General features: G+C 30.5%; 2 protein-coding genes across 2 annotated transcripts; one reads left to right on the top strand and one right to left on the bottom strand.

Moving 5' to 3' along the window:
• Window positions 1–11,170: 11,170 nt before the first annotated feature.
• Window positions 11,171–13,845, top strand: LOC118036185 (uncharacterized). The gene is made up of 5 exons (XM_035041870.2): window positions 11,171–11,312; window positions 11,445–11,606; window positions 11,685–11,736; window positions 12,462–12,528; window positions 13,545–13,845. Exons 2-5 carry the CDS (start codon window positions 11,448–11,450, stop codon window positions 13,633–13,635), a joined length of 369 nt encoding a protein of 122 aa, XP_034897761.1. The 5' UTR covers window positions 11,171–11,312; window positions 11,445–11,447; the 3' UTR covers window positions 13,636–13,845.
• A 5,750-nt stretch (window positions 13,846–19,595) lies between these two features.
• On the bottom strand, window positions 19,596–21,406 carry LOC118036181 (exopolygalacturonase-like). Its single transcript, XM_035041866.1, has 4 exons — window positions 21,275–21,406; window positions 20,801–21,109; window positions 20,158–20,673; window positions 19,596–19,820 (listed from the first exon to the last, which is right to left on the bottom strand). Exons 1-4 carry the CDS (start codon window positions 21,404–21,406, stop codon window positions 19,596–19,598), a joined length of 1,182 nt encoding a protein of 393 aa, XP_034897757.1.
• Between the last annotated feature and the right edge of the window lie 4,552 nt (window positions 21,407–25,958).

The following is a 25,958-nucleotide window of genomic DNA, read 5'->3' on the forward strand; positions in this document are numbered from 1 at the left end:
AGGTGGACAAAACCACTTATATTAGGACTCTAGGAAACTATGCTTGTATTTGTATGGAGATGGACCTAACAAAACCTTTGTAGGCGAAGTTCAGATTGAGGAGAAGGATTAGACGAATAACTTATAAAGGTCTTCATCTAATTTGTTTTTTGTGTGGCCAATATGGCTATAAAAAAGATAATTGTCCTCATGCAACGTATTAGGAGGAAGTACACAAGGATAAATGAAAAGCAACGCATGGAGCTAATGGTGCTCATGAGGGAAACAAGGATGAGGAAGGGTTGTTTAGGTAAGATGTGGTTAATTTGTTTGGACAATGGATGGTGGTGAAGAAGAAAAGGAGAGGAACTACCAAGAAATTTGAACTTAATAGGGGAAAGGATGAGGAAGGATTGTTTAGGCCAGATGTTGTTAATTTGTTTGGATAATGGATGGTGGTGAAGAAGGAGAGGAGAAGAACTAACAAGAAATTTGGACTCAAAAGGGAAAAGGTTGCACCAATCACTAAGGTCAGATCGTAATGGATGTATTGGAAAATAATACATGGAAAGAATTAAAGGTGACAAGTAAGATAGAGGGATCTAGGTTTGGTGTCTTATAGAAAACTAATATGGATACCGTAGATCTGAGGGGAGAGAAACTAATTTAGCAAGATTTGTTATAATTAGTGGAGCTGAGAATATTGATAGGAGACAATTTGTTTCTAGAAGTATAGAATGAGGCAAACAAAGGAAGATCTTAATGGCTTAGGGGATCAAAAAGTTTAGTAAGGATATAGGGGCATTGATAGGCTTCGGACTCAAGAAAAGTGCAAACCTACAAAAAATATGGATAGAGGCTCTAAAAAAATGGCATTCATAACCTGAGTAAGTAGGTTACAACTTCAGCCCATATTAATAACCTAACTAAAGATATAAAACCTAGGTAAGAGTTTTAGAAGCTTTTTTTTCATGCGGGACTCTAAGCGACTAGTAGCATAAGGGAGAAACAGGATGGTATGGCTATAAAACAATGTTCTCGTGGACATCACTCATCGAGGCCACTAAATATTAAGAGAATGAAGCAGAGGAATGGTGTGATTGTATCCAGCAATGTCGTGATGGAGTCAAATTTGATTACGAATTCTAACAAGAAATTGGATGAGGATACAAATATGTCGATAGAAGAAGACACGATTATGTGTCTAGTAGTTTCACCATGATGTTTATGAATTTGGTTTCTATCTTTAATGATTTTTTTTAATGAAGACTTGCTTTTGGAATTGTAAGGGGAAGCAAGTAATTGGTTTTTCTCCTTGATTTAAAACTTCAGAAAGTCCCATGGGTTTAATGTATTGGCTATAGCATAACTAAGAATTAGTGGGAGACAATCATATAATGTAGTTGAAAAGCTCAAATTCAAAACCTATTTTAGAGTTAAGGCTCAAGGTAGGTTAGGTGGTTTATGGTTGTTATGGAATAAATCTAAAATGGACTTGTAAATTTTGAGATCATTTAGACATCTTATTCATATGCTCTTTGATGAAAGAGGACCAAAGCCATGGCTTTATAACATTGTTTATGTTAATCTGAGTGAACAGATTAAGCAGGATTGCTTTGTTGAAATAAAAGATTTAGTTCAGTCAATCTCATTACCATGGATAGTAGTTGGAGATTTTAATAAAGTTCTCTCAGCTTCAGAAGAGAGACGGCTTTCTAATTAATAGCAGAAGGTGCAAACATTTTAATAAGTGAGTTTTTTTATTATGGATTAATTGATTTAGGTAGTGTAGGATTACTTCGAGGGAGTAGGAGAGTAGTAGCCAAAGTAGAGTATTTGAAAGGCTTGACAAAGGTTTCAATAATCAGAATTTCAGACTTAATATTCCAGATTTGTGTGTGTAGGTGCTTTCAAGGATAAAATGTGGTCATCATACTTTTTTTATTGATTTCAGCACTAACAAAGACATAAATGGCTAGCAAATTTGACCTTTCAAGTTTGAGATGGCATAGGCTACACATGATAGCTTTTCAGAGTTGGTCAGGAGTAGATGGGTTAAAGAGGTAGACCTAGTGTTCTCTCTTAAGGATATGACTAATAAGATAAAAGTGTGGAACTTTAGGGTATTTAGCAATATTTTTCAATGAAAGAAGAAAGTTCTATGAATGGGGGTCATAACAGGTTTTTTATTCGATTGAAGAAGGACCTGCTAAAGGAATATAATGAAATTCTTACTCAGAAAAAGATGTTATGGGCTCAAAAGTCTAGGTATCAATAGGTGTCTTATGGGGATAGAAATACAATGTATTTCCATACAAAGATAATAATTAGAAATAAAATAATAAAATTGAAAGGTTAAAGGACTCTAACAATCAATTAGTGTGGGATGAAGAAAGCCTAGAAAGAATGGCAGTGGATTTCCATCAAAAGTTGTTTTATAGGGATAAAGGTGCAACACTCGAGACTAAGTTCTTTTTGATATAACATGTGCTAGATGACATCAAGAAAATGATTTTTATAGAACTAGTGAAAGATGATGAGATTAGGCAAGCTTTTTTATATATATAAAACCATTAAAAGCTCCCGATCTGAATTTTTATCAACCCTACTTCTACCAAATTCAGTGGTCAGTGGTGGCAGAAGAAGTTTGTAAGTTTATTAGGGATGTTTTTTAGAATCATAGAGAAGTTAAGGATGTGAGTCATTCATTCTTAGTGTTAATTTTGGAGGTGTTGGAGCTGAAATTCTTACATCAGTTTAGACCCATTAATTTGTGTAATGTCAATTATAAGATCTTGATGAAAATATTGGTGAATTGTCCGAAGAACTTCATGCTTGACTTGATTACAAAATATCAGAGTAGTTTTATGCTAGACAGACAGATTATGGATAATATAGTGGTGGCATAAGAGGTGATTCATTTGATGCACAACTTGAAAAGGAAAAAGGGAATGATGGCTATCAAGGTTGATTTAAGGAAAGCATACGACATGTTAAAATAGGATTTTATTAGAGATTCTATTGGCAGGAATTCCAGTCAATTTGGTGGATATTATTATGAAGTGTATTAAGTTTGTCTCTTTAAGTGTATTATGGAACGAAAACCCTTGAGAAAAGTTTCTTCCATCTTGGGGAATTCAGCAAGGTAAACCTTTCTCATCTTACATCTTTGTTCTATGTCTTGAAAGATTATCTCAATTAACACACTATGAGGTGGATAAAATGGCTTGGAAGCCTTTCAAGTTTAGTCAAGAAGGTCCTAGTATTTCTCATTTATGCTTTGTGGATGATATGCTACTATTTGCAAAGGCAAGTGGAGTTCAGATACAGAAGGTGTTGAATTACTTAAATTGGTTTTGTGATGCTTTAAGCTAAGAGGCTAATGTTCGCAAACTAAGATTTATTTTTCTAAAAGGGTTTCGAACTATTTAGTTAATACATTGAGTTATTTAAGTAAGTTTGTGACAGTGAAGGATCTTGGGAAGTACCTTAAGGTTCCTTACTATATCAGAAAATAACTAAAAGAACCTACAGTTACGTTATTAAAAACTTGTATAAAAATTAACTATATAGAAGGCTAAAAGTTTATTTCTCGCAGGTAGAATTATGTATATATATGTAAGTCGGTGCTAGCTGCAATCCTTTTATACCTGATGCAGACGACTTTCTTACCTAAAGCTATTTGCAATGAAATAGAAAAACTTTGTCATGGGTTTATTTGAGTGGATAGTGAAGACCGAGGCAGTAAGCATTTGGTTAATTGAAGGACCTTATGTCATCCAAAATCTAATGATGGATTAGGTTTACATAATATGCATTACTTGAATAAAGCATTTTTAATGAAGCTTGGTTGAGGGGTTTTTAATGATAGGGATAATTTATGGGCTACTGTGTTTAAGACTAGTTATGCTAGAGCAACTGGTGATAATACTCAAGTGCAGGCCAAGAGAACAAACTATCCTTTATGGAAAACAATCTGTAAGGTATAGCCACAGATTACTCAAGACATCTCTTGGGCAATAGAGAATGGAAGAAAGGTGAAATTCTGGTTAGATGTGTGGTTAAATGGGTATGGACCTTTAGAATATCATGTTATTTAGACCATTCTAGAGGAGATGCCAAATTAAACAATGACAGATATGCATGGTTACTATGGATCGACAATAAAGATGGGATGTTTTTGCCCACCTTATTCCATTACAACTATTGATTGTATTGGCTAGCTATCTACCACTAACAATGGAGATGGACAAAGATCGAATGTTTTGGCATCATTTTTAAAATGGGTTGTTAACAGTTAAATCAGCTTACACTACTCAAAATGATAAATGAAACCAATAGCATCACTTATATCAAAATTGGAAATTAGTGTGAGAGTGGCAAGGACTTGAAAGGATTAGAACATTCCTACAGTTAATGGTTTATAAAACATTACTAACAAATGATAATTAGGTAACTAGGCATATGACTATAGATCATAGTTGTAACTGTTATCCATTTATTATGGAGACATCGTTGCATGTATTAAGAGATTGCAGAATGGATCGTGAGACTTGGCTTCATCTAGGGAGGACACATAATGAACCTTCATTCAATGGAGTTAATCTATTACCTTGGCTGATGAACAACCCATCAAGTAAGGAAGTTACATATGAAGGCTGGAGTTGGGCAATGGTGTTTAGGGTGACATTATGGACATAATGAAAGGCAAGAAATAAATGTATTTTTATAAATACAATAAAGATGGAAGGTAGCCTGATAGGTGCAATAAGAAGCCTGGTTAGGGAGATTGAAACAACACGGGATGGGAGATTAAATTGTGATAATGGTCTGAAGCATCATGTAATGGTAAGATGGATTCATCCTTATTTAGATTGGTTAAAATTAAATGTTAATTGTTGCAACAGAGGGAATTCTAGAGATGTAAGAGCGAATGGTTTAATTCAGGACTGTAATTTCAATGGATGAAGATCATTATTTTTAAAGTATTAATTACCCCCACTATATTTGTTGTAGGGTTAAAATAATATCACATCAGAATACAACAAAACCTTAAACTTATAGACAATAACTTTTATAAGTTTATTAAAAAGTTCTATTTCATTTTTGATAAATGTAAACAAAGAGTTTGTAAGAAAAATTAGAGAGAGAAGAAGATTATTTCTTATTTATTCCTGTCAACATCAACCTAGTATTTATAAATAAAATAACATCATTTCAGATCAATGTGTATGTAAGGTTTAGAAGCACACTTCTTCAAACCAATATATCTGTAGAGTTTAAAGCCACACCTTTTCAGACCAACATATATGTAAAGTTTAAAAATTAACTTTTCATTCAAATTATTTGAATGATTTGACAGGAGGTATCATGCATAATTATTATATTAATTAATTTTGAAAATAGTAATAATAAAAACCATTTATGTTTATATATATATATATATATATATTATATATATATATATATATATATATATATATATATATATATTCTGGCTCTCCCTCCATTATCTAAATCTATTGATTTGGTGTTCCTTATATTATAAAATATAACAAAACCTCTTACCTTTCTAATGTTGAATAAAGTTCTCTTTAATTACCTAATTTATAAGCTTTATTTTAACAACAGTAAACAACAATCCTCCACTTAACTTGTAATATTAGATGATACCATGTTTCATGCATAAAAAAGGGGTATCTTTAGACTTAAACCTCTCTTTAATGTAAGCATTTCAAAACTCTAAAGAAATTATGATGGCAAAAAAGCTTAAATTGGGATTACATTCAATAGAATTGGAAATACTATACAAATGATTTAATTAATCCAAAACCAGAAGTTCACCATTACCAGTACGCCTTTTGGCTCGCAATGACTCAAATGGGTGGAAGCTCTCTATTTGCTTGCATTGCCGACTGTTTGCCTTTAGTTAGAAGTAGAAGTCATTGTTTGCCTCACATTTTTAAGAAAGTATGGATTAATTAAGTAAGAAAAAAAAGTATTGGAAGCGCAAAACAATCTATTCCCCTTTCCGATGACTTGGTGACCTTTTACATGTAACACTTGGCTACACGTAATCTTCGCCTTTCACTTTTGTAGCAAATCCGTTTTTCATAGATAGAATCTAATCTCATGTTCAACAGTGCAATTTGATTGCCGCTTAAACAAAAACAAAGTAATAGGATTGGAACCCGATATAGTGGGTCCTCATGATGCCCTCTAGATTGAGGAATGACGTACTGAACCCCATTTTCATTTTTCTTTTTTTAGCCAGCAAGCATAGGAAAGAACCCCTCGGGAAACCGACTATTAATGTTAATCTATTAGTTCTAGCTTAAAATTTGCCTCGTGTATTAGAAGTTACCTCTTTTTCAACTATTTTTTTAATTGGAAAAGAAAAGACAAAAGATTCTTGCATGTAGAAAGAATAAGGTGACTGATGTACTTGCTCAAAAAGCTCTAGGCATGCCGGCACGGGTTATTTCCACAAATGGGATTGGTTATCCTACATTCTATTGAGTGGGGACTTCACAACTTGCTGGTTGATCATCATTGAGAGGTTTCTCCATTCTATGTATCGGTTCTTTCTTCAGCTTCAGTTCTAAGGGGGGAAGCCATTTTTTCTACTAATAACTTACTCTTGCGTAGCACTGTTATATTCATATAGGTGAAATGTCCTTCTTACATTGAGATTTCATTAAGAGTGTTAATCATTCATCCTCCTATTTATTTGGAATACTAATTTTGCAAATCTATATTTCATACACAAATTAGTATACATCACTCTCACTAATAATTTGTTATTACCCATGAACCTCCTAACTAGTAAAGGTACTAGAAAAAGTTGGTTCCTCTTACTAGTAAGATTAATTAAATATCCTTAATCCCATACTAGTAGAAGTGTTTCTAACTAAATCTCTTGAAAGACCTTTAGTGAAAGATCTGCTAGATTATTGCAAGATCTAACATACACCATAGTAATGATCTTGTCAAAATTAATTGCGTTAGATATTCATATCTCAAGCTGATATGTCTGGATTTTTTATTGTAACATTTACTAAATGCCTTAGACATGATTGCTTGAGTATCACAATGTAAGGAAATAGATGACATTGATTGTGGCCAAAACTTAATATCCAATAACATATTTCTCAACCATTTTTCTTCTTACTTGTAGCTGCTAGAACTATAAACCCGGATTCCATTGTAGAATAGGTTATATATGTTTGTTTCTTTGAAGCCCAAGAAACAACACCACCTTCTAAATTAAATACTCATCTAGAGGTTGATTTATTATCACTTGTACTAGTTATCCAACTAACAACAATATAACCTTCAAGTACAATTGGAAAATTATAATAAAATAATTCAAAATTCAGTCTTTTTCAAGTAACCAAGTACTCTTGCAATTGCTTTCCAATGATCCTTACTTACATATTGTGAAATCAACATCAAGTCTAGTATAATACATAATATACATTAAGCTATCAATTGCACTAGCATATTCAATTTGAGCAATTGATTTACCAATATTTTTAGGAAACATCATAGGAAGTATTTGCTTATTTGATATTCAAATAATTAAATTTATTTAAGACTTTATTAATATAATGAGATTGACAGAGAACAAAACCTTCCACTATATTTTCTTACTTTGATATCCAAAATTATATCTATCTCATTTAAGTCCTTCATTTTGAATTTTGAGGTTAGATATTTATTAGTATCATTAACATCATTTATGTTAGTACTAATAATGAGCATGTCATCCATATAAATATATTATCACACCAAAATCATTATAAATTTAGAATAAATACATTTATCAGCTCTATTATGTTTGAACCATATTATAAAATTATAGAATCAAATTCCTCATGTCATTGCTTAGGTAATTGTTTCAATCCATATAGAGATTTAATTAATTTGTAGACTTTATGTTCATTTCCTAGTAGAGCAAAATCCGTATTTGTTTCATATAGACCTATTCATCTAATTTACCATTGAGGGAAACTGTCTTAACATCAATTTGAGGTTCATATAAATTGTAGATTGATGATAAAACCAAAAGTATTCTTATAAATGTTATGCGAGCCACCAAAGCATATATATCAAAATAGTATATTCCTTTTTTTTTTTTTTTTTTTTATCTAAAGCCTTTGGCTATTAACCTTGTTTTAAAACTTTGAGTTGATCCATCACAATTATATTTTCTTTTGAAAACTCATTTACATCCAATTGCATTGGAACCTAGAGACAAATTAACAATAATCCAAGTATTGTTATATAATAATGAGTCAATCTCATTATTAATTGTCTCTTTCCAAAAAACAACATCTCGAGACATCATTGCCTATTTATATGTTTTAAAGTCATCTTCAACTATTAATAAGATTGGTAACTTATTAAACTCATCAGTCCTATTGCCTTGAACTAAAAAAATAATAGATTGTGAAGATATATAATCCAAATGTAAATTCTTTTCTTTTCTAACATGTTGGCTTCTCCTAAGTTCACTAAAATGATCAATTTGAGTTTCTTTTATTTCTATATTTTGGATCAAAACCTGTATTATTTGTTAACTCTATTTCAATTTTAGAATTATTTATTAGTTCACTAATTGAATCGGAATTAGTTTGAAATTTATTTTTAATAAACTCAGCATCTCTAGATTCCACAATTACATTAGAACTTGAAACTAATATTCTATATGCTTTTGAATTTTTAGCGTAGCCAACAAAATTTTCCTTTAAAGTTCTAGGTCCTAATTTTATCATTTTAGGATCTGGAACTCTATAAAAGGTGAGGCAGCCTTAAACTCTAAGATAATTTAAGTTTTATTTCTTTCTTTCCCCCATAATTCATATGGAGAAACTTTTAATTTTATAGAATAAATTCTATCATGCATATGACAAGCAGTGAGTAAAGCTTTCCTCCACAAACTAGTAGGCAATTTAGCATTCACTAACATAGAGTTAAGCATATTAGCAATTGTTCTATTCTTTCTTTCTACCAAGCCATTTTGTTAGGTATATATGGTGCACTAGTTTGATGCACAATTTCATTTTTTTCATAAAATAAAAAAAAATCCTATGGAAAAAAAAGCTCATCACCTCTATCGCTCCTTTGAATTTTAATTCTCTTCCCTTTTTAGTTTTCAACTTCTAATTTTTAATTCTTGAACATTTGAAAAGCTTGATCTTTATGTTTCATTAAATAAACATATATCAAAATATCTATTTCCTCCCCTAGTTAAGATGTCATTTAATTCACATATATCAAAATATACAAGTTATAATAAACTAATATTTCTTTCAACTTTAGGAAAAGCCTTTCTAGTCATCTTTGCTTGAATGTTGATTTCACATATTCTTTTATTTTTAATTTTATAAGAAATTAAATTATGCTTAGCCATATATTTTAATGATAAAAAACTAACATGTGCCAAATAATCATGCCATAAAGATAAAGATAACTCAATCATATAAACATAAACATTAATTTTATTATTAATACCAAGTTCACATGAGTAGCCCCTCCCCACAAATAGTCTATTTTTGGATAAAATGATCTTATCAAACTCTAAAACAGCATTAAAACCCTTCTTACAAAGCAAATTTACATATATAAGATTTTCCTTATATATGTAAGATATTAATCAACAACAATTTCTTTCTAAAAGTGAAATTTAGTTCAACATTTCTTTTTCCCATCAGCTTTGCAGCATTATAATTTCTCATTGGAACTTTTTGTCCATCTTCTGCAACTTCATAATATTTAAAATGGTTTTTATTTGTTGTATACATAGATACATAGATGGTTGCACCAGAATTATACCACCAATCATTGCACATGATACTTGCAGCCATATAAAGTTCAATAATCATTCTAATATGTAGCTTGGAAATTGTTGCAACCAACTCAGTTTTATGTTCAACCATATTTGTCATATTTGAATTTTGGACATTGTTAGGATCTTTTTGTTTTTGTTTCTTTCAAAACCTGTACTCACATTTGTAGTGCCTTTTATTGCTATAATTATAGCAGGTCTTTCCTTTTTTTGAATTGCTTAAGTTGTCCAGATTTTTGAAGTTCTTTACTGCCTTATAAAATTTCATCTTGTTTCCAGCATTATTTTTTTAAACATTCAGATTTCCTTCAACATAATTCACTTTTGTTGCAGATTCATTGGTAAATTCCTTTACATGAATTCTAGTTTCTTCTTCAATTTGTAAGTGTTTTTGAATTTGTTCATGAAAAAAAAATTCTTCTATGGTATGCAATAACTTCTTCCTATAATCATTTTAACTAAGAGAAAAATTTGTAATTATTACTCCTACTTGTAATGCTTTAGGAACTTCCACTTTCAAGTCTTTAAGTTTAGAAATGACTTGTAACTCATAGACTTGATTCATAATAGAAACATTATCCATTAATGAAAATTCGAAATATTTCATAATAAAAAATGTGTCCACATCTTGTTTTTCTATGTTGTATTTGTACTCTAGTGACTTTCAGATTTTCTTTGAAGACTTTATGGATGTGAAAAGTTCATATAAATGATCTAATAGATTATTAAGGATGTGGCCTTTACATAACAATTCATCTTCATCTTGTTTCTTATGTTCTGTCTTCAGCTGATCATTGTCTTTGGATGTAGATGCAAAAATTTCAAGCAGATTTGAATCAAGGATATAGGAGATCTTTAAAGCAGTCAATATAAACATCATCTTATCTTTCCAACATATAAAATTTATTCCATCAAAATAATCCAGCTTTATAAACTCTTGATTCACCATAGTCTTAGACTTCATTGCAAAATTAGTACTTTAAAATTGGCTTTCCACAAATACATTTGCCAATTACGGTCAAACAAATAACTTTTTTTCTAGAGATGATTGGATTGTTGATGATCCACTAGAAAGTTTTTATTTGATTTTATATTATGACTTGATTGGTTTTATAGTTCTTTATTTAATTTAGTTGTGTTTTAAACTTTAATTTTAATAAAATAAATGTTTTTCACTTGAAAATATATTAAAATAATATATATATATATATATTTTATTTTTTAAAATTAATTTTTAACATAAGAAAATGATGAAAAATCATAAAAAAAATTAATTTTAAAAAAATCAAAAACTTTTTAAGCACTTTGAACACAAAAACAAACACATTAAAAAGTAAACAAACCAAAACGACACCGTTGATGGCTTGAGGAGATCGCATTTTTCTCGTCGAGGCACAGACTCTCTTGAAACTTGAAAGAGGATCGAGACATAAAGTAAACGCAGATAGCGTAGATCGGTGTGGTTAGGGTTTCTTTTCCAAAGGTAAGGCTATGGGTTCTCCTGATCTATTATTAACCTTTTTGGATCTACTACTAATTATAGATTATTCTATACACAATCTTGTTTCTAATCTCATCTAATGATTTTTTGTGTGTGATAATTATGAATGCAAAGAGCATGGCGTCAGGAGCAGGAAGCTCAATGCTATATTCCTTTCTTCTATTCACAGTAATTCTTTCACTTCAAGAGATGTATCGCTCTAAATTGGCTTCCACCGAGTTATTTACCATCCTTGGCGGATTCATCAGCTCTCTCTTGTTTCTTGTCCTCCTCACTGTGAGTTTTTTTACTATATTTTTATCATGATCCTTTTGGGTGTTATGAATTTATTTATTTTTTATTACTGTTTTGCAGTTAATTGGGAATTTTCAGGAAACATGTGGCATGAAGACTGGGTGGGGTGCTGGTGAGTGCACCTTGTCTGTCTCTATGATTTCGCTTTCTTTCTTCTTTTATTCATCTCCCTCTTTCCGGAAAGAGAAGCTGAGGAGGGGCTTGGGTGAATGGATATAATCTTTTTCTATATATATATAGCGTTTGTTAGGTAAAGATATTCTTTTCCAGAGTATCTGACATATCATGTTGATTCTGAACTTGCATGGCTGTGGTGATCTTATTTCTGAGCTGATATTCCTAAGCTGCCTATCACAAGTTTTACTCTTTCAAATCTATGGATCAGTTCATACATGATATCAGCTGATTTGTCTCATGGTACATATCACTGCTGTTGATAACTTGCATTTCCCCCCCTTTATTTTGTCTGACTCCGTGTAGATCCTAACCTGTTCATTTCAATATATATCTAATGACTAAGAGTTGATGAAGTTAATCTATCAATTAATAGCACATAGTCTGTCTTGTTTTTGGCTTGGTTTGTGGTAAGGGAAGGCATGAGGCTGTTGATCTGAGCCTAGATAAATTATATGTACATGATTCTGATTGTGCAGTTCTCTTCTCAGTAGAATGTAACTCTCCTCCATAAGGCGCAGTGAGATTGACGTTGCTATATAGGGATCAGGATCCATGTCATCAATAGCCTTATTATTTTGTCCCTTTTGTTTTCAATCACCTTTGCTGTTTAAAAAGGTCATGAATATATCTACCGCTAAGGTTTTCATTTTTCTTTTGTAGTCATCTTAGCAGAAGGTGTTGCTCTAATTGCTGCTGGCACTGTGCATCGTGTTTGCATCACTACATGGTAAGTTTAAGATGTAAATATAATTTTGCTTTTCACTGTAATTTTTTTCTGAATACATGCTTGAGAGAAAAATACTCAAAATCTATCAGCCATTGTTTTGTTTAACCACCCATTGGACTACCATTGTGTCAGGCATCAATTGTGCCATGAGGTATCCTATATAAGGTTTGGTGAAACAAAGCAATCTTGCTAGTTTAAAGTGCCTGTGCATTTATCATTGAGCATTTTTAGGAAGAATTTGCTTTGTTGATGAGAAAATTGTGTGAAACTTTCTTGTGTGTTGATTTACAAGTAGGCTTGTAACAGAGCTGGAATAATTAGTTGAACCACAGTGAACTGCAAGTTTTTCTTCTTTCAAGTTGTTTTTCAGATAAAGGACTGGAAAATTCGATCATGCAAGGCATGCAACTATTGGCATAACCTGAACTGGCCTGGTAGTGTATCTTGTGGGCATGAATAACCTTTCAAGGAAATTTGAGGGTGTTTATCTTTTGGATTGAGAGCATCCTGTAATGTCATAAGTTTGTTCCACACAATATAGGAACATAGACTAGAAACATCAATGAAGTCATTGCAAATAAAGCAAAGTCATCACTATATTGAAAGAAGCAAGAGGCAGTAATGATTAGATGAACCATATTGAAAGAAGTGAAGAGACAATAATGATTATATGAACCATAGTCATATTAATGACTAGAAATGGTTTTAATTCAGATGCATTGAAAGTTAATATTTTCATGATTCCTAAATGCAATGATGATATATGGTTTATAATTCATGAATATGTATTTCATCTGTAGGATTTAAGGTAGGTTATGTGCCATAAAACATGAATTGCAAGGCTCAATGGGTTGAATTCTAAATAACTACAGCCTGGTAAGAATCATGCCCGTGCTGAGTGATGAAAATATGAAATTAATTGTGGATTACATTTAATCAATATGAGTAATGGCAAACTAACATTAAATGTCTGCAAATGTGTGCTAATGGCTGTACTCAACTTGTATTTGATGCAGTTTCTTGTTCTCTGCTGGTCTACTGTATGAGGTCAACAAGCTTTCTGGGCTGATACTTTCTAAAAGTGATTCCAAAACAAGAAGGTACTGAGGGCATGTCACAGTTTAGTAACATATTGATATGTTGTTCCGAAGCTCTCTTATTTTGTCAGCTCAAGTCTTTGTGAGATGTATCAGGATTTCATCAACTTTTCAAACTATTAAAATAGGTCACCTGTAGGGTGCCAACGTATGTGAAGGAACATCTCTCTGTGGTTTCTTCGAGGGAAAAGATAGTAGAATTTTTTTCTGAGATTTTCAATCCTGCTCCTCCCCCCCATGTTTGTTTTTTGGTAAAAAAAATCGTTTTCCGTTTCTGTTCTCGCTGATAATCAACTGCCCATTAGCAGAGTTCTAGCTTAAGTTCTCGACAGGAAAAATCATTAAAGGAGCTCATTATGTTTGCGTGTTTACGAAATTCAGAAATGAATTCGTCTTGGCTGGATGGCTAGTTGTTTGGATTTAGAGTCACGACCTTAGCGGTCAAACTAGCTAACTTCCCGGCGTTATATTGCGGGCGTCTTGCCTGGATGGCTAGTTCTTTGGATTCATAGTCATGATGACCTTATAGGTCAAACTAGCTAACATTGTTTTGTTGTTAATGTATTTTCTAGCACCATGAAAAATTGAATATAAAATAAATAAAAAATTATATGCCTCAATAAATGTAAAAAAACTTTTTTTTATCTAGACATATCATTATAATTGTTATTATTCTTAAAAAGGTGTTGGTTGAAAGAGCACGCGGAGTAATTTGGTTGTATTATAACTTTTAATCTTGATGCTAATTAGCAGGTTACTAATTTGCTATTTGGTGGGTTCTTAGTTTGTCACTTGCTTTATGCAGGTCTCTTATCATGAGTTTTCATATATTAAAATAGAAGTTAGGTGTGTTGTTCTTTTCTTTTTTCCTTTATCATAAACACAAAGTTGCTGTCTTCATCCATTAGAATCAGCCTTTCATTATAGCAATTCATAATGAAAAGCTGAGTTATTTTCTTCTTTTTTTGGTTTTTTTGCTTTCTATTTTGTATTTTTGGCTGTTTTTGTTCTTTTTTCTTTGTTTTTTTAATTTGTTTTTTTTTTATGAATGTTTTTTTTTTTTGGTTAATGTTAATTTTTTTTCTATTTAATTATCAATTTTTTTTCACTTTTTTTTTTGTTTTGTTTTTTTGGCTGTTTTTTTTTTCTTTTCTTCTTTTTTCTTTGTTTTTTTAAGCTGATTTTTTTTTTAATGAATGTTTTTTTTTTTTTTTGTTGATGTTAAATTTTTTTTCTATTTAATTATCAAATTTTTATGATATAGGTTTTGGGTTTGATGGGTTAATCTAGATTTTTTTTTTCTGGTTTTTCTTTTTAATTAATTTTTTCGAGTGCAGTCCACAGTGAAACGCCTAGCTGTCTTTTATTTTTTGTTTGCTTTGCTTTTTTAAGTTGTTTGATTTTCTTTGTTTTTTTAAGTTGTTTTGTTTTCTTTGTTTTTTTTAATGAATATTTTTTTTGTTTAATTTTTTTATTTATGTTAATTTTTTTTTTTATTTAGTTATCAAAATTTCATTACATGGGTTCTGGGTTTGACGCGTTAACTTGAATTTTTTTTTTCTGGTTTTTCTTTTTAATTATTATTTTTTGTTTAATTTAGTTTGTTAATGTTAAATTTTCTCTATTTAGTTATCAAACTTTCATGACACGGATTCTTGATTTGACAGGTTAACCTAGTTAATTCTAGGTTAACCCGTAATTTTTTTTTTTCCTATTCAATTATCAAACTTTCATGGCACGAATCCCAGATTTGATGAGTTAACTTGGTTTGAAGGGTTAACCCAGTTAATTCAGATTTTTTTTTTCCTTTTTCTTCATTAGTTTTTTTCTTTACGTAGGCTTTTTTTTTTTTTTTTTTTAAATTAATATTTTTTTTGTTTAGTATTTTTTTTTTTAATTTTTTTTTTTAGTTTGTTAATATTAAGTTTTTTTTTATTTAGCTATCAAACTTTAATGACACGAATCCCTGGTTTGACAGGTTAATCCAGTTAATTCAGATTTTTTTTTTTCTTCATGTAGGTTTTTTTTTCTTTGTTTTTTTTTTTTTAATTAATCTTTTTTTTGTTCATTTTAGTTTATTAATGTTTATTTTTTTTTATTTAGTTATCACTCTCATGACATGAATCTCAGGTTTGATGGGTTAACCTGATTTGGTAAGCCAATCCAGCTGATTCATATATATATATATATATATATATATATATATATATATATATATATATATTATATAGTTTTCAATTTCATCTTTAAATATTGTAATTAACTATAACTAAAAGACATCAATCTTTTTTCTTTCAATTTTATGACACGAATCCCAGGTTTGACGGGTTAAACCAGTTGATTAAGATTTTTTTTTCTTTTTCTTAAGTAGTTTTTTCTTTCAATTTCATCTTTTAATATCGATTTGATTAAGAATTAAACTTTATGATTTCTTTTGTTTATTGGTCATTAAATTATTGTGATCTCATGAAGGGATGTTACTGTATCCCTCCTTGCAAAGCACTATTCATCGAAATAATACTTTGCTTTATTGTTCTTTTCTTTCCAATTAATATTTTTTTTTATTCTGTAATATTAATTTTTTATTCTTTTTAATTATCACACTTTTATAACAAAATCTTGCAATCACTCATGTCAAAGGCTCCAGGTTTGATGTTGCAACCAAACTCACTTAAACTTGGATCATGCAAGTTTAATATTATTATTAATATTATAAATATAACTTTTGGATTAGGAGTAACAGATAGACCCAATGCTCTTAGGTATAACTTTGTAAAAAAACCTAACACTGTTAAATTTTAACTTTTTTAAATATTTTTTATATAAAAAAATTGACTCACAGCGTAGCGCGGGCCACGTTACTAATTTAGTACTAAAATTTAACTAAGGCACAAGAACTCTTTTTTTTTTTTTTATATTATCCTCAAATTAGATTCTTCTCGGATATAAAATCAATTATAATAGTTAAAGCACCTTACATTTGAGCAATGTGGGACAAATACTCTGTCTTTTTTTTTTTTAAAAAAAAAACATAAACATACATGTCATGAATGTTAGAAATGATATATTATGCGCGTACCAACTCTTTTTTTTTTTTTTTATTAATGTGGGTGTTCGGATTAGCTTGTGTGTATCTTGACTAATCCTATAGGTCCTAAAGTTGATGACCATATAAGCCTCTAGTGGCCTTGAAGTTTGTGGGACTCGAACTGATGATCTCTAGAGAGCAAACTGAGGGCCTGACCAGTTGAGCTATATTTTTTAGGATTTGCGTGCACCAACTTTATTTTACTATATTGTATACCTATACAATTTCATGGTTTATAATAAGTATTAGACCTGTTTATTTCACGGAAAATGATTTTTTGAAAATGATTTTTTAAAAATTATTTTCTAAATTTTCTTGCGTTTGTTTGTCATTAAAAAAGTTAGTCAACAGAAAATACTTTTCAGTTAAACGAAAATTTAGCTTGGTTTCCAGGAAAGTATTCTCCTTTTATTTTAGACAGAAAACACTTTTAAGAAATTATAATTTTTTTTAAAATATCATGTTATTTGCTGATTATATTAAATTTGATCTTCCAAACTTTTGATTGCTATATATTTTGTTTTGAAACTTTTTTTTTTCAATTTCATCCCTTAAATTTTAATTTAATTTGATTTTTATATTAACTATAGTTCTCATTTTTATGATTGTCATTTTGCTTTTCTTTTATCATTTTTTTAATTAAATTTTTTATTTATCAGATTTAGTCCTTATTTTTTTTATTGTTATTTATTTTATTTGAAATAATTTATAATTTTTTTTTTATTTCATCATCTTTAAACTTTTTTATCTATTAGATTTGATTTCTATTATTTTGATTATTATTTATTTTATTTGAGATAATTTATGAAATTAGATTATTTTTTTCAATTTTTTTCCTAATTCAACTTTTTAATTTGTAAGATTTGGTTTTTATTATTTTAATAAACTTGAAAAACAAATATATTAATAATTTACTTTTCAACTTATTTTTCATGACATAGCTCTAAACATTGGAAAATATTTTTCAACTTATTTTCCATGACACTATTAAACATCAGAAAATAATTAACTTTTTAGGAATTTAGTTTTCAAAAAAATCATTTTCCAGCAAACAAATGGAGCCTTAGTTAATAGTGTGTTGACAAGTGTGTGTTAGGGTTATGATTATCCTTTTTTCCTTAATCAATTAAGATAGCGTCAATAATGAAGTATTAATAAAGTTACATATTTTGATTATTATTTATTTTATTGATTGAACTATCTAAACAATTAGTTACATATAAAGATGAGATTACTCTATTTACAATAAGACTCCTAATGAGTTGTTTTGATGTTATTGAGCTTAGACTCATTTGATTTAACCAAGGCTCAAGCTTGGCTCGTGTACATTATAGAAGACGGACCAAAATGAAACAAGTCATCAAATATGGGTGACGTGGCAGAGATTTTGTAAAAAATACACTTAAATCCTTCATCTTTAAAAATAACATGAATTATACAATTTCGGTCCCTTTTAAATTTTAAAAACTCACTTTTGAAACAAAAAATTATTTGTATTATTTATTAGATCCTGATTAAAGAAAGGAGAGAGAGAGGGCTTGCTTTTTTTTTTTGGTGTCCACGGTTTCCATATGATGAGAGAGCTTTGATTGTAGTATTTTAGAGCCTTAATATTGTGTGGAAAAACTAATCTACGTTAAGGAAGATAACTCGAACTTGACTGGTGTCATAACCCATTCCTAGAGTCCTAAGTTGTTTGATTGAAAATTGCAAGAATGGTGGTGTCTATCACGTGGTCACTCAACCATCATCACCTTGACCAACAACTTGCAAAATGCTGATAAGATATAGATGAATAAGCATTGTATTTTGCTTTGATATGTTTTTCATGTGTTTGGGGCCTGCATCCTATACTTTTAATGAATTGTGCTTTGTTATTTGTTTTATGATTGTCTTGAAACAAAGAGATGTGTCTTTCAAAAGGTATATTGGCAAAATAAAAGAAAAGATTTTAATCAAACTCTAACATGTAAAATTTAGATTAATCAATCATGAAAAATTAAAAGCATTTTAATTACAAAAATGACTCAATGTTTGTTAAACAATATAGGATAACCAAATAATTTTAAGCCCACATACGAAATTAAACCAAACATCATAGAGCTAAGCTTTAGCAGTATGTATAATGACATAAAGTGGGTTTAATAGTTATTTTATTTATTTTATTTTAGTGTATATAGTTTTATTTTTTCTATTTAAATATCTACAAGGATTTATTAATTGAGTGCCTCTAATTTTCAAAGTTAAGAAATGTCCATAGTGTTAATATATTCAATTAAACAACAATTTAATTTTTCAAAGTTAAGAAATCTAAGGAAAAACATAAAACAAAATCTAAGGAAAAAAGAAAAGAAAAGTGAGAGAATAATCTCTTAAACTTACAAAGGTCAACTTATAAAATACTAATATAAGGAAGAATTAAGTGAAGGAAGGAGGAATTGAGAGAGGGAAAAAATTTAATTATCTTGTTTTTCAGTTGACATGAGATTGTTATTTTATCTTGGTTGAGGGGTTGTTACAATATCAATTCAGATTTGATTATACATGAATTATATTTCACAAAATATCGAAGGATGTAACTTTAATAGTAAGTTTATTTTTACTTTCACTTTAATTTTATAGACTTTCAAATTTATTTTTTTTATATTTTGGGTATTCTATTTGAATTAAAACTTTATTTTTAACTTCAAAAATTCATGTACATGAGTTAATAATTTATCTTAAAAAAATTTAAATATTTATTTAATAGCCCAGGATAGAAAAAATTCCCCGCTCTGCCCTTGTCTGTTTAAACAAAATTACAAGATGGGATCGATTCCTCCATCTAAAAACGAGCCTATGAATGAAGAAACCAAAAGTAGTTCAGATGGAAGTCCTCATCTTCAACATCCAGATGCGCTCATTATCCCAGAAATTATGGGCTTAACGTTAGAGCATTGGGATTTTGCAGGCCCTCCTGGTCCTCTATATGCAAGGTTAATGTTAGCAAGCTTCACATTCTGACATGGGAAGCCACTACTGCAAGCAATCCGAACAGCAACCGGAGTTGCAGAAGTTCCCCTTATGCTCTTAAAACTAACATCACTGATCTTCACTTTTGATGGAGCCTGCAAAAGAAAAAAAAAAAAGAACATTAAGACCCCCAAAGACTTCTAGTAATCTCCCTGGCTAGAAGGAACATAAAAAAATTAATATGCATGTGCATGCAATCTTCAGAATAGCATTATTGATCCCAAAAGACTTCTAGTAATCTCCCTGGCTAGAAGGAACATAAAAAAATTAATATGCATGTGCATGCAATCTTCAGAATAGCATTATTGATCTACCATAATTTAAAAAAGATTTCGATAAATTGTGGAGTGTTTGAGCCACGAATTGGGTAAAATATTGTCACAGTAATTTAATATTGTGAACATATTCTTATGGTAACAGAAAAAGCAATACCTTTAGACTGCATTGGTTCCATGGGCAATACACTTGATCTATGATGACAGGGTTTTGGACATTGTTCATGACAATATCCTCAAAATGCATGTTAGATGCGACACCACCGTATAAAGCTGGCCAAGATTTTATTCTAACACCATTTGTAGTATCCGAGATGGTGCAGTTCTTGACAAATATTCCAGACACAGGTTTCTCATTGGGGTATTTCCCTAAACTTCCAACACTGATGCCATGGCCAGGTCCACATGTTACTCCTGTGATGTGTAGGTCTTCGGTGCCATCCCCCACGGAGATACAATCATCGCCTGTGCCAATTTTTGAATCGATAATGTAGATCCCAGTAGATCGGCCGATGTGGATTCCATCGGTGTTTACACTCTCACCAGGTGCTCTCACGGTAAAATGCTGGAAGGTGAGGTTTTTGCACCCCAAGACGTTAACATGAAAGTTCTTGCTATCTCGACTAGTTATATCTCGGACTAATGCATTGGTGATGAAATCGAACCTTATATTCTGATCCATATTAAAAGCAAATGATTAAAGAAACTTTGTTAGTGCCATAACATATAATTAATAAAAAACTCACTAAATTTGTGACCCAAGAGGAGGAAATTAGGCTTCATAATGGCGAGTAGATTACCATTGGGAGGCTGTCACAATCTTTATATTTCTGACATGTACTTTTGCTCCATGCAACCTTTCCCTGCCCATCAAAAGTACCTCTTCCCGACAATGTAAATTGATCTATGTATCTGAAATTAACCCAATGACCTCCTGACAGCTTATCTGGGTCAACCGGTGCCTGCAATATACCATCAACTTGGAGCTTGATCGCAGCCTTGCAAGGACCTGCTAGTGTTACTCTCCGTAACCAGTATGTTCCACTTGGAATAAGAACTTTACTGGCCTTTGTTGAAGCACAAGCAGATTTCCAAGCATTGGTTAAAGCCTAGAAAGGGAAAGAAAAGGGCAATATTTAGAGAGGATCAATTGTTCTCAAATTCGGGTATTACGCTGAAAATCTAAGGAAACATAAATAACGTTTTGACTCGAATATTATATATTCTGCTATTTAAAAGTCATATGCATGCATGCGAGAAAATATATAAGATACCTCCGTGATATCTTTACCGGCACCATATTTAGTCACATCGAAGACACCATTTGACTGGGCTTGAGTAGTTGATGCTAACAATAAGAATACTGAGAATGATATTATTGCATATGACACAACTTCCAAGCCCATCTTTTTGTTAGCCATGTTGCTTTCTTTCTTAACTGTTCTAGGTAAACGGACAAATTTCTTAACCTTCCATGTCGATCCTTTATAGGGAAAGGGAGGACTTCAACACCACTCGTAAATTAATCAAGCAGTTGATGAGTTTTGTCCATGTTTGTGCAAGGTTGTAGCTTTGCCATTCAATTCCATTACTATTATTAGCTTCTCTTGCAATATAGCATATGAAAATATTTGCAGAAAAATCTCTCTCTCTCTCTCTCTCTATATATATATATATATATATATATATATATATATATATGTTTAGAGAGAGAGAGAGAGAGAGAATTTTGAAAGTGTAATGTTATTTAAAATTTTATTATATACTATATATCAAGGAGGAAAATAAAATAAAATGGAATCAACATCTTCAATAACAAAATCTTCAAAAATAGAGGAATTTTTTTAAAATTAAACCCTAGCATCAATCTCATGATGTCAGCCTCAGTTGTTAACTTTTTATATGAAATTGCTATGTCAGGTTTAGAACTCTTGACCGAAGATAATTGAGTATTCGAACCTACCTTGTCAAAATCTTACATGTTTCCCCCCTTTTCCTCTTTTCTCTTAACATTCTCTCTCGAACTCAATCTTTTCTATCATTGGTTATTTTCAATTCCAAGAGTAGATGTGTTTTTATCTCTTAAAACACTCTCTAGCATTTAAAGGTGTAAGAATATAAAAAAAATGAAAAGTGGTCTCCTTTCCCACAACAACTTCCCATCACTTTTATAAAGCCAATAATCAAAAGGGTCTGTCTATTTGGCAAAAAGGTTCGACAGGTTCAGCAAATCAATCTTGTTGTTTTTCAAACTAGTTGGACCATTTTAGCTATTGGTAAATTTGATATTTTAGCCGAAAACCTTTTCTTTTTCCATCTTCTTATCACTCTGTTTCCCGATTTATTCTTTTCATTTTTTTCATACCATTAAAATATAATTACAATGATTTTATTATTTATTTATTATTACTTTTATTTGATTTATCTCGGGGTTTACACAAAAATTTGATTTTGGTTAAAAGAATTGCCATATTGAGATTTTAGGTTAACCGAGCTATAAACAAAGATTTTCGTTGTAGTTAAAAGGGATTGATAAATTGAGATCTTAGGTTAGTCTAACAGAAGACAATGATTTTAGGTTCTCGTTAAAGGGAATCACCAAATTAGAATTTCAAGTTAATCGATCTGTGAAACTAAAGTTCTAGTTAAAGGATATTAATGAGATGCAAGATTTCAAGTCAACTGAGCTGAGAGCAAAGGTTATCAAGATGACATTTCTGGACAAAAACAGTTGAATTATAGTTCTGGTTAAAGGGGATTGTTGCGAAAATAGAGTTTCAGGTTGGCTGAACTAAAACTTTGAGAAGATTAAGTTTTGAAGAACAATCTGATTATTTGTACAAACTTACGATGAAAAACATTTGATAAGTTTTTACCGTGTAAAAATTATAAAGTGGGGGCTTCTGTTACTATCTAATTTTGACCTATTTTTCAAAATGTTTCAGGAAAAAAAAAACAAAAAAGAGTAATAGACAAAAAAAACCCCCCCAAAAAATATGTTGAAATAATTGCATTATTTTCAATGTCTTTCCAAATAATTTATTTTTAAAAAACTATCCATGCGTTTTAGTTTTTAATGCGCTCATTGCGTCAATATTAATGTTGCCTTTTTTTTCACAAGTCAAAACAAAAAAATAAATCAACAAAGAAAAATAAAATGCATTTATATTTTAGTGATTTAATTGTAATTTTGGAATGGAGAAGACCAACTTTAAAATTGGAAACCCTCTCACCAGTAACCCAACTTTTAATGAAATGGTCCACAATCAATTTTCTTAATCCAATGACAGGCGTTGATTCTTCCACCACTAGAATTGCCTCCTTGACCTCTCGACTATCAATATCAACACTAGAAGCCTCCACCTCAAGTACCACCACCAACTCCCTATGAAACCAAAACCAATGGAAGCTAGCACCATGTTCCAATCATTTATGACAGCTTTTTCACTATCGTTTTAGCTTTTCACCTGACATCACTCTCTCTCTCTCTCTCTCTCTCTCTCTTAAAACCCATCTCCACTGACGTTGAGTCCTACACAATCTAGCTCTGATCTGACCCCAAAATGACAACATGATATAATATCCATGATTAGAACACAATACCAACAACCTACCTCTTTCATGGAAATGACAGGTGAAGGTGAAAACTAGTATAAAAGGAAATCATTTGGGACCAAAAGAAAAGAAAATAAAATGAACTACCTTGTGTGATTTTGTTCTTTTGTAGGTAGTGGTTACACTCATCGCCAGCATAAGGATAAGAAGAGTAAAAAAGTTATAGAACCACCATTTTTCTCGCTTCACGGGCGAAAACACGTGGGTTCACGCACAACTAATGGCGTGGAGAGTGAGACCAACGCGTTGCCATTGTTCGTCTACTCCCAAAAGCTTCCTAGCACTGTTCTTAGGTTTGCAACAGATACTCTAGATTAATTTGTGAATTTTGGGAGGTCTATTTTGTAGATTCACTAGATTATTTTTAATTTTAGTGATATGTAAAAATGTAATTGTAGGATGTATGAGTAAACACTATAATAAAAAAGAAGGACGTGTGTGTATTGCATTTTATTTCAATTACCTTTTTTTCTTTGGTGTTAAATAGATAAAAAAAAGAAAGAATATATTCCATGGATTTAACAGCAAGTTTGTAAAATCACAAAAGATTTTGGCCTCTATTTTTAGAAATATTAAAAATTTATTTTGACAAGAAGAATATATTATTCACTTTTAATATAACGATAAAAAACATAAAAGGAGTTAATATAAAAAATATTATAAGGGATAATAATTTTATATTATTCACTTTAATATAAGAATCTCTAAAAGACCAGATAGGGTTTAAATTTTAGGTTGTGACTCCCTAAACCAACCAAAGAGCATTTCAGAACACCACCCGAAAAGTGTCGTCGTGACATCATGCCCCACAAGGAGGGCACCACAACAACTTTGATAGATCAACCTGAATCCTAAGGAGATGAGAGACAAAATAAAAAAAGAAGAATAAAATATCACTAATCGAGGAATGTAGTGTTTAGTAATCAGAGGAAGCTGCTCACACCACCAGAGCGCTGCAACTTGCTTCATTTATTACATATGCATTGCCCGCGCCAACCAATCTTTACATGAACATTAACTTTAGTCCTCTGTATTTGATTTAGCGTAAAATCTGGTTCTTCAACCCCTAATTACTTCAAATTAGTAGAACTTAGTTTTATTCTGACAAACCAAGCTCCAAAACGTTTCTTGGATATTACAAAGTCTCTATATTTAGGCAATCAAAATAAACTACTAAGCCAATTCCTAAAAATACTAAATCTAAACGGATAAAATTAAAAGAAGATATTTAAGTTTTTTTGTGCTTGTAATATGGTAATCACTAATGTTAATTAATTTTTAGTATTTAACCTTATTCAAAAAACATTGTATGGATTAATTTTATGCAATACGATGTTAGTATAATTTTTTTAAAAATGATGACATTCTTAAAAGAATAAGTTTCATAACTTAAATTCAGCTATGATCATTTATTTTTGGAGATATTATATATTTGCTTGTGAAATTGTTAATTTTCGATTCTACTTTAAGTTTTGCCCTTTTGATATGAATTTATTTTTCTATTTTTTTATAAAATACTTTTAAAATGCATACTATTGTAGTTTTAGTTTTTCTATTTAAATATCTACAAGGATTTAATGGCGATGAAGTTGCTTCTATATGTTGATACAAAGCATAGCTAATCTTCACTTTGGATGGAAACTACGGAAAGAAGGAAGAAAAAAACATTCAAAAAGACAATTTTTTTAAGTTATAAAAATGATTTTGGATAAACTATTGATCCCCAAGATAGAGTAACATCACAATTTAATACAGTGAAAAATATTCTTTTGAGAGGAAATTGCAATGCCTTTTTAGTACTCTAATTCAATGGACAACACGCTTGATCTATGATAGGGGATTTTGAGTTATTGTCTATATATTATTTCTCTACTTTCATGCTTCAGAATTTTGGAAACGTAGTTTAAATAAATTATAACACAAATTTTCATGGAATTGTTTAATTGTTTTTTTAATAAAAAAAAAAAAGGTGAAGTTGATGAATTTTGTCCATGTTTGTGTAAGGTCGTAGCTTTGCCATTCAATTTCATTACTATTTAGTCCTATGAAATATTCGTTTCAGGTCATATTTGACAAAGTTAATTAATATTTTTTAAAAAATCATTAAAAAAAATAAGAGTAAAAAATAAGTATGATTTTTACACTGTTTTTGCATCTTTTTTTTATACATAAGATTGAAGATTTATTGAAATTAAATTGTAAAAGAAACCAAGCGATCTTGTATTTAAAATTAAAATAATTAAATTTTATTCATCTGTTTAATCAAAATTACAAGATGGACTTCTCCATCTAAAAACGAGCCTACGAATGACGAAACCAAAAGAATTTCAGATGGAAGTCCCT

This window comes from Populus alba, chromosome 19, assembly GCF_005239225.2.
Source record: "Populus alba chromosome 19, ASM523922v2, whole genome shotgun sequence".
Taxonomy (NCBI): Eukaryota; Viridiplantae; Streptophyta; class Magnoliopsida; order Malpighiales; family Salicaceae; genus Populus; species Populus alba.

Bases quoted from the DNA above. Each gene is read 5' to 3' on its own strand.
- LOC118036185 (XM_035041870.2), top strand. From the start codon at position 11,448: ATGGCGTCAGGAGCAGGAAGCTCAATGCTATATTCCTTTCTTCTATTC. The intron at 11,607-11,684 runs GTGAGTTTTTTT...ACTGTTTTGCAG, and splicing joins TGTTTCTTGTCCTCCTCACT to TTAATTGGGAATTTTCAGGA. The intron at 12,529-13,544 runs GTAAGTTTAAGA...TATTTGATGCAG, and splicing joins CGTGTTTGCATCACTACATG to TTTCTTGTTCTCTGCTGGTC.
- LOC118036181 (XM_035041866.1), bottom strand. From the start codon at position 21,406: ATGGGCTTGGAAGTTGTGTCATATGCAATAATATCATTCTCAGTATTC. The intron at 21,110-21,274 runs GTATCTTATATA...TTCCCTTTCTAG, and splicing joins CCGGTAAAGATATCACGGAG to GCTTTAACCAATGCTTGGAA. The intron at 19,821-20,157 runs GTATTGCTTTTT...TTTCTTTTGCAG, and splicing joins GGAACCAATGCAGTCTAAAG to GCTCCATCAAAAGTGAAGAT.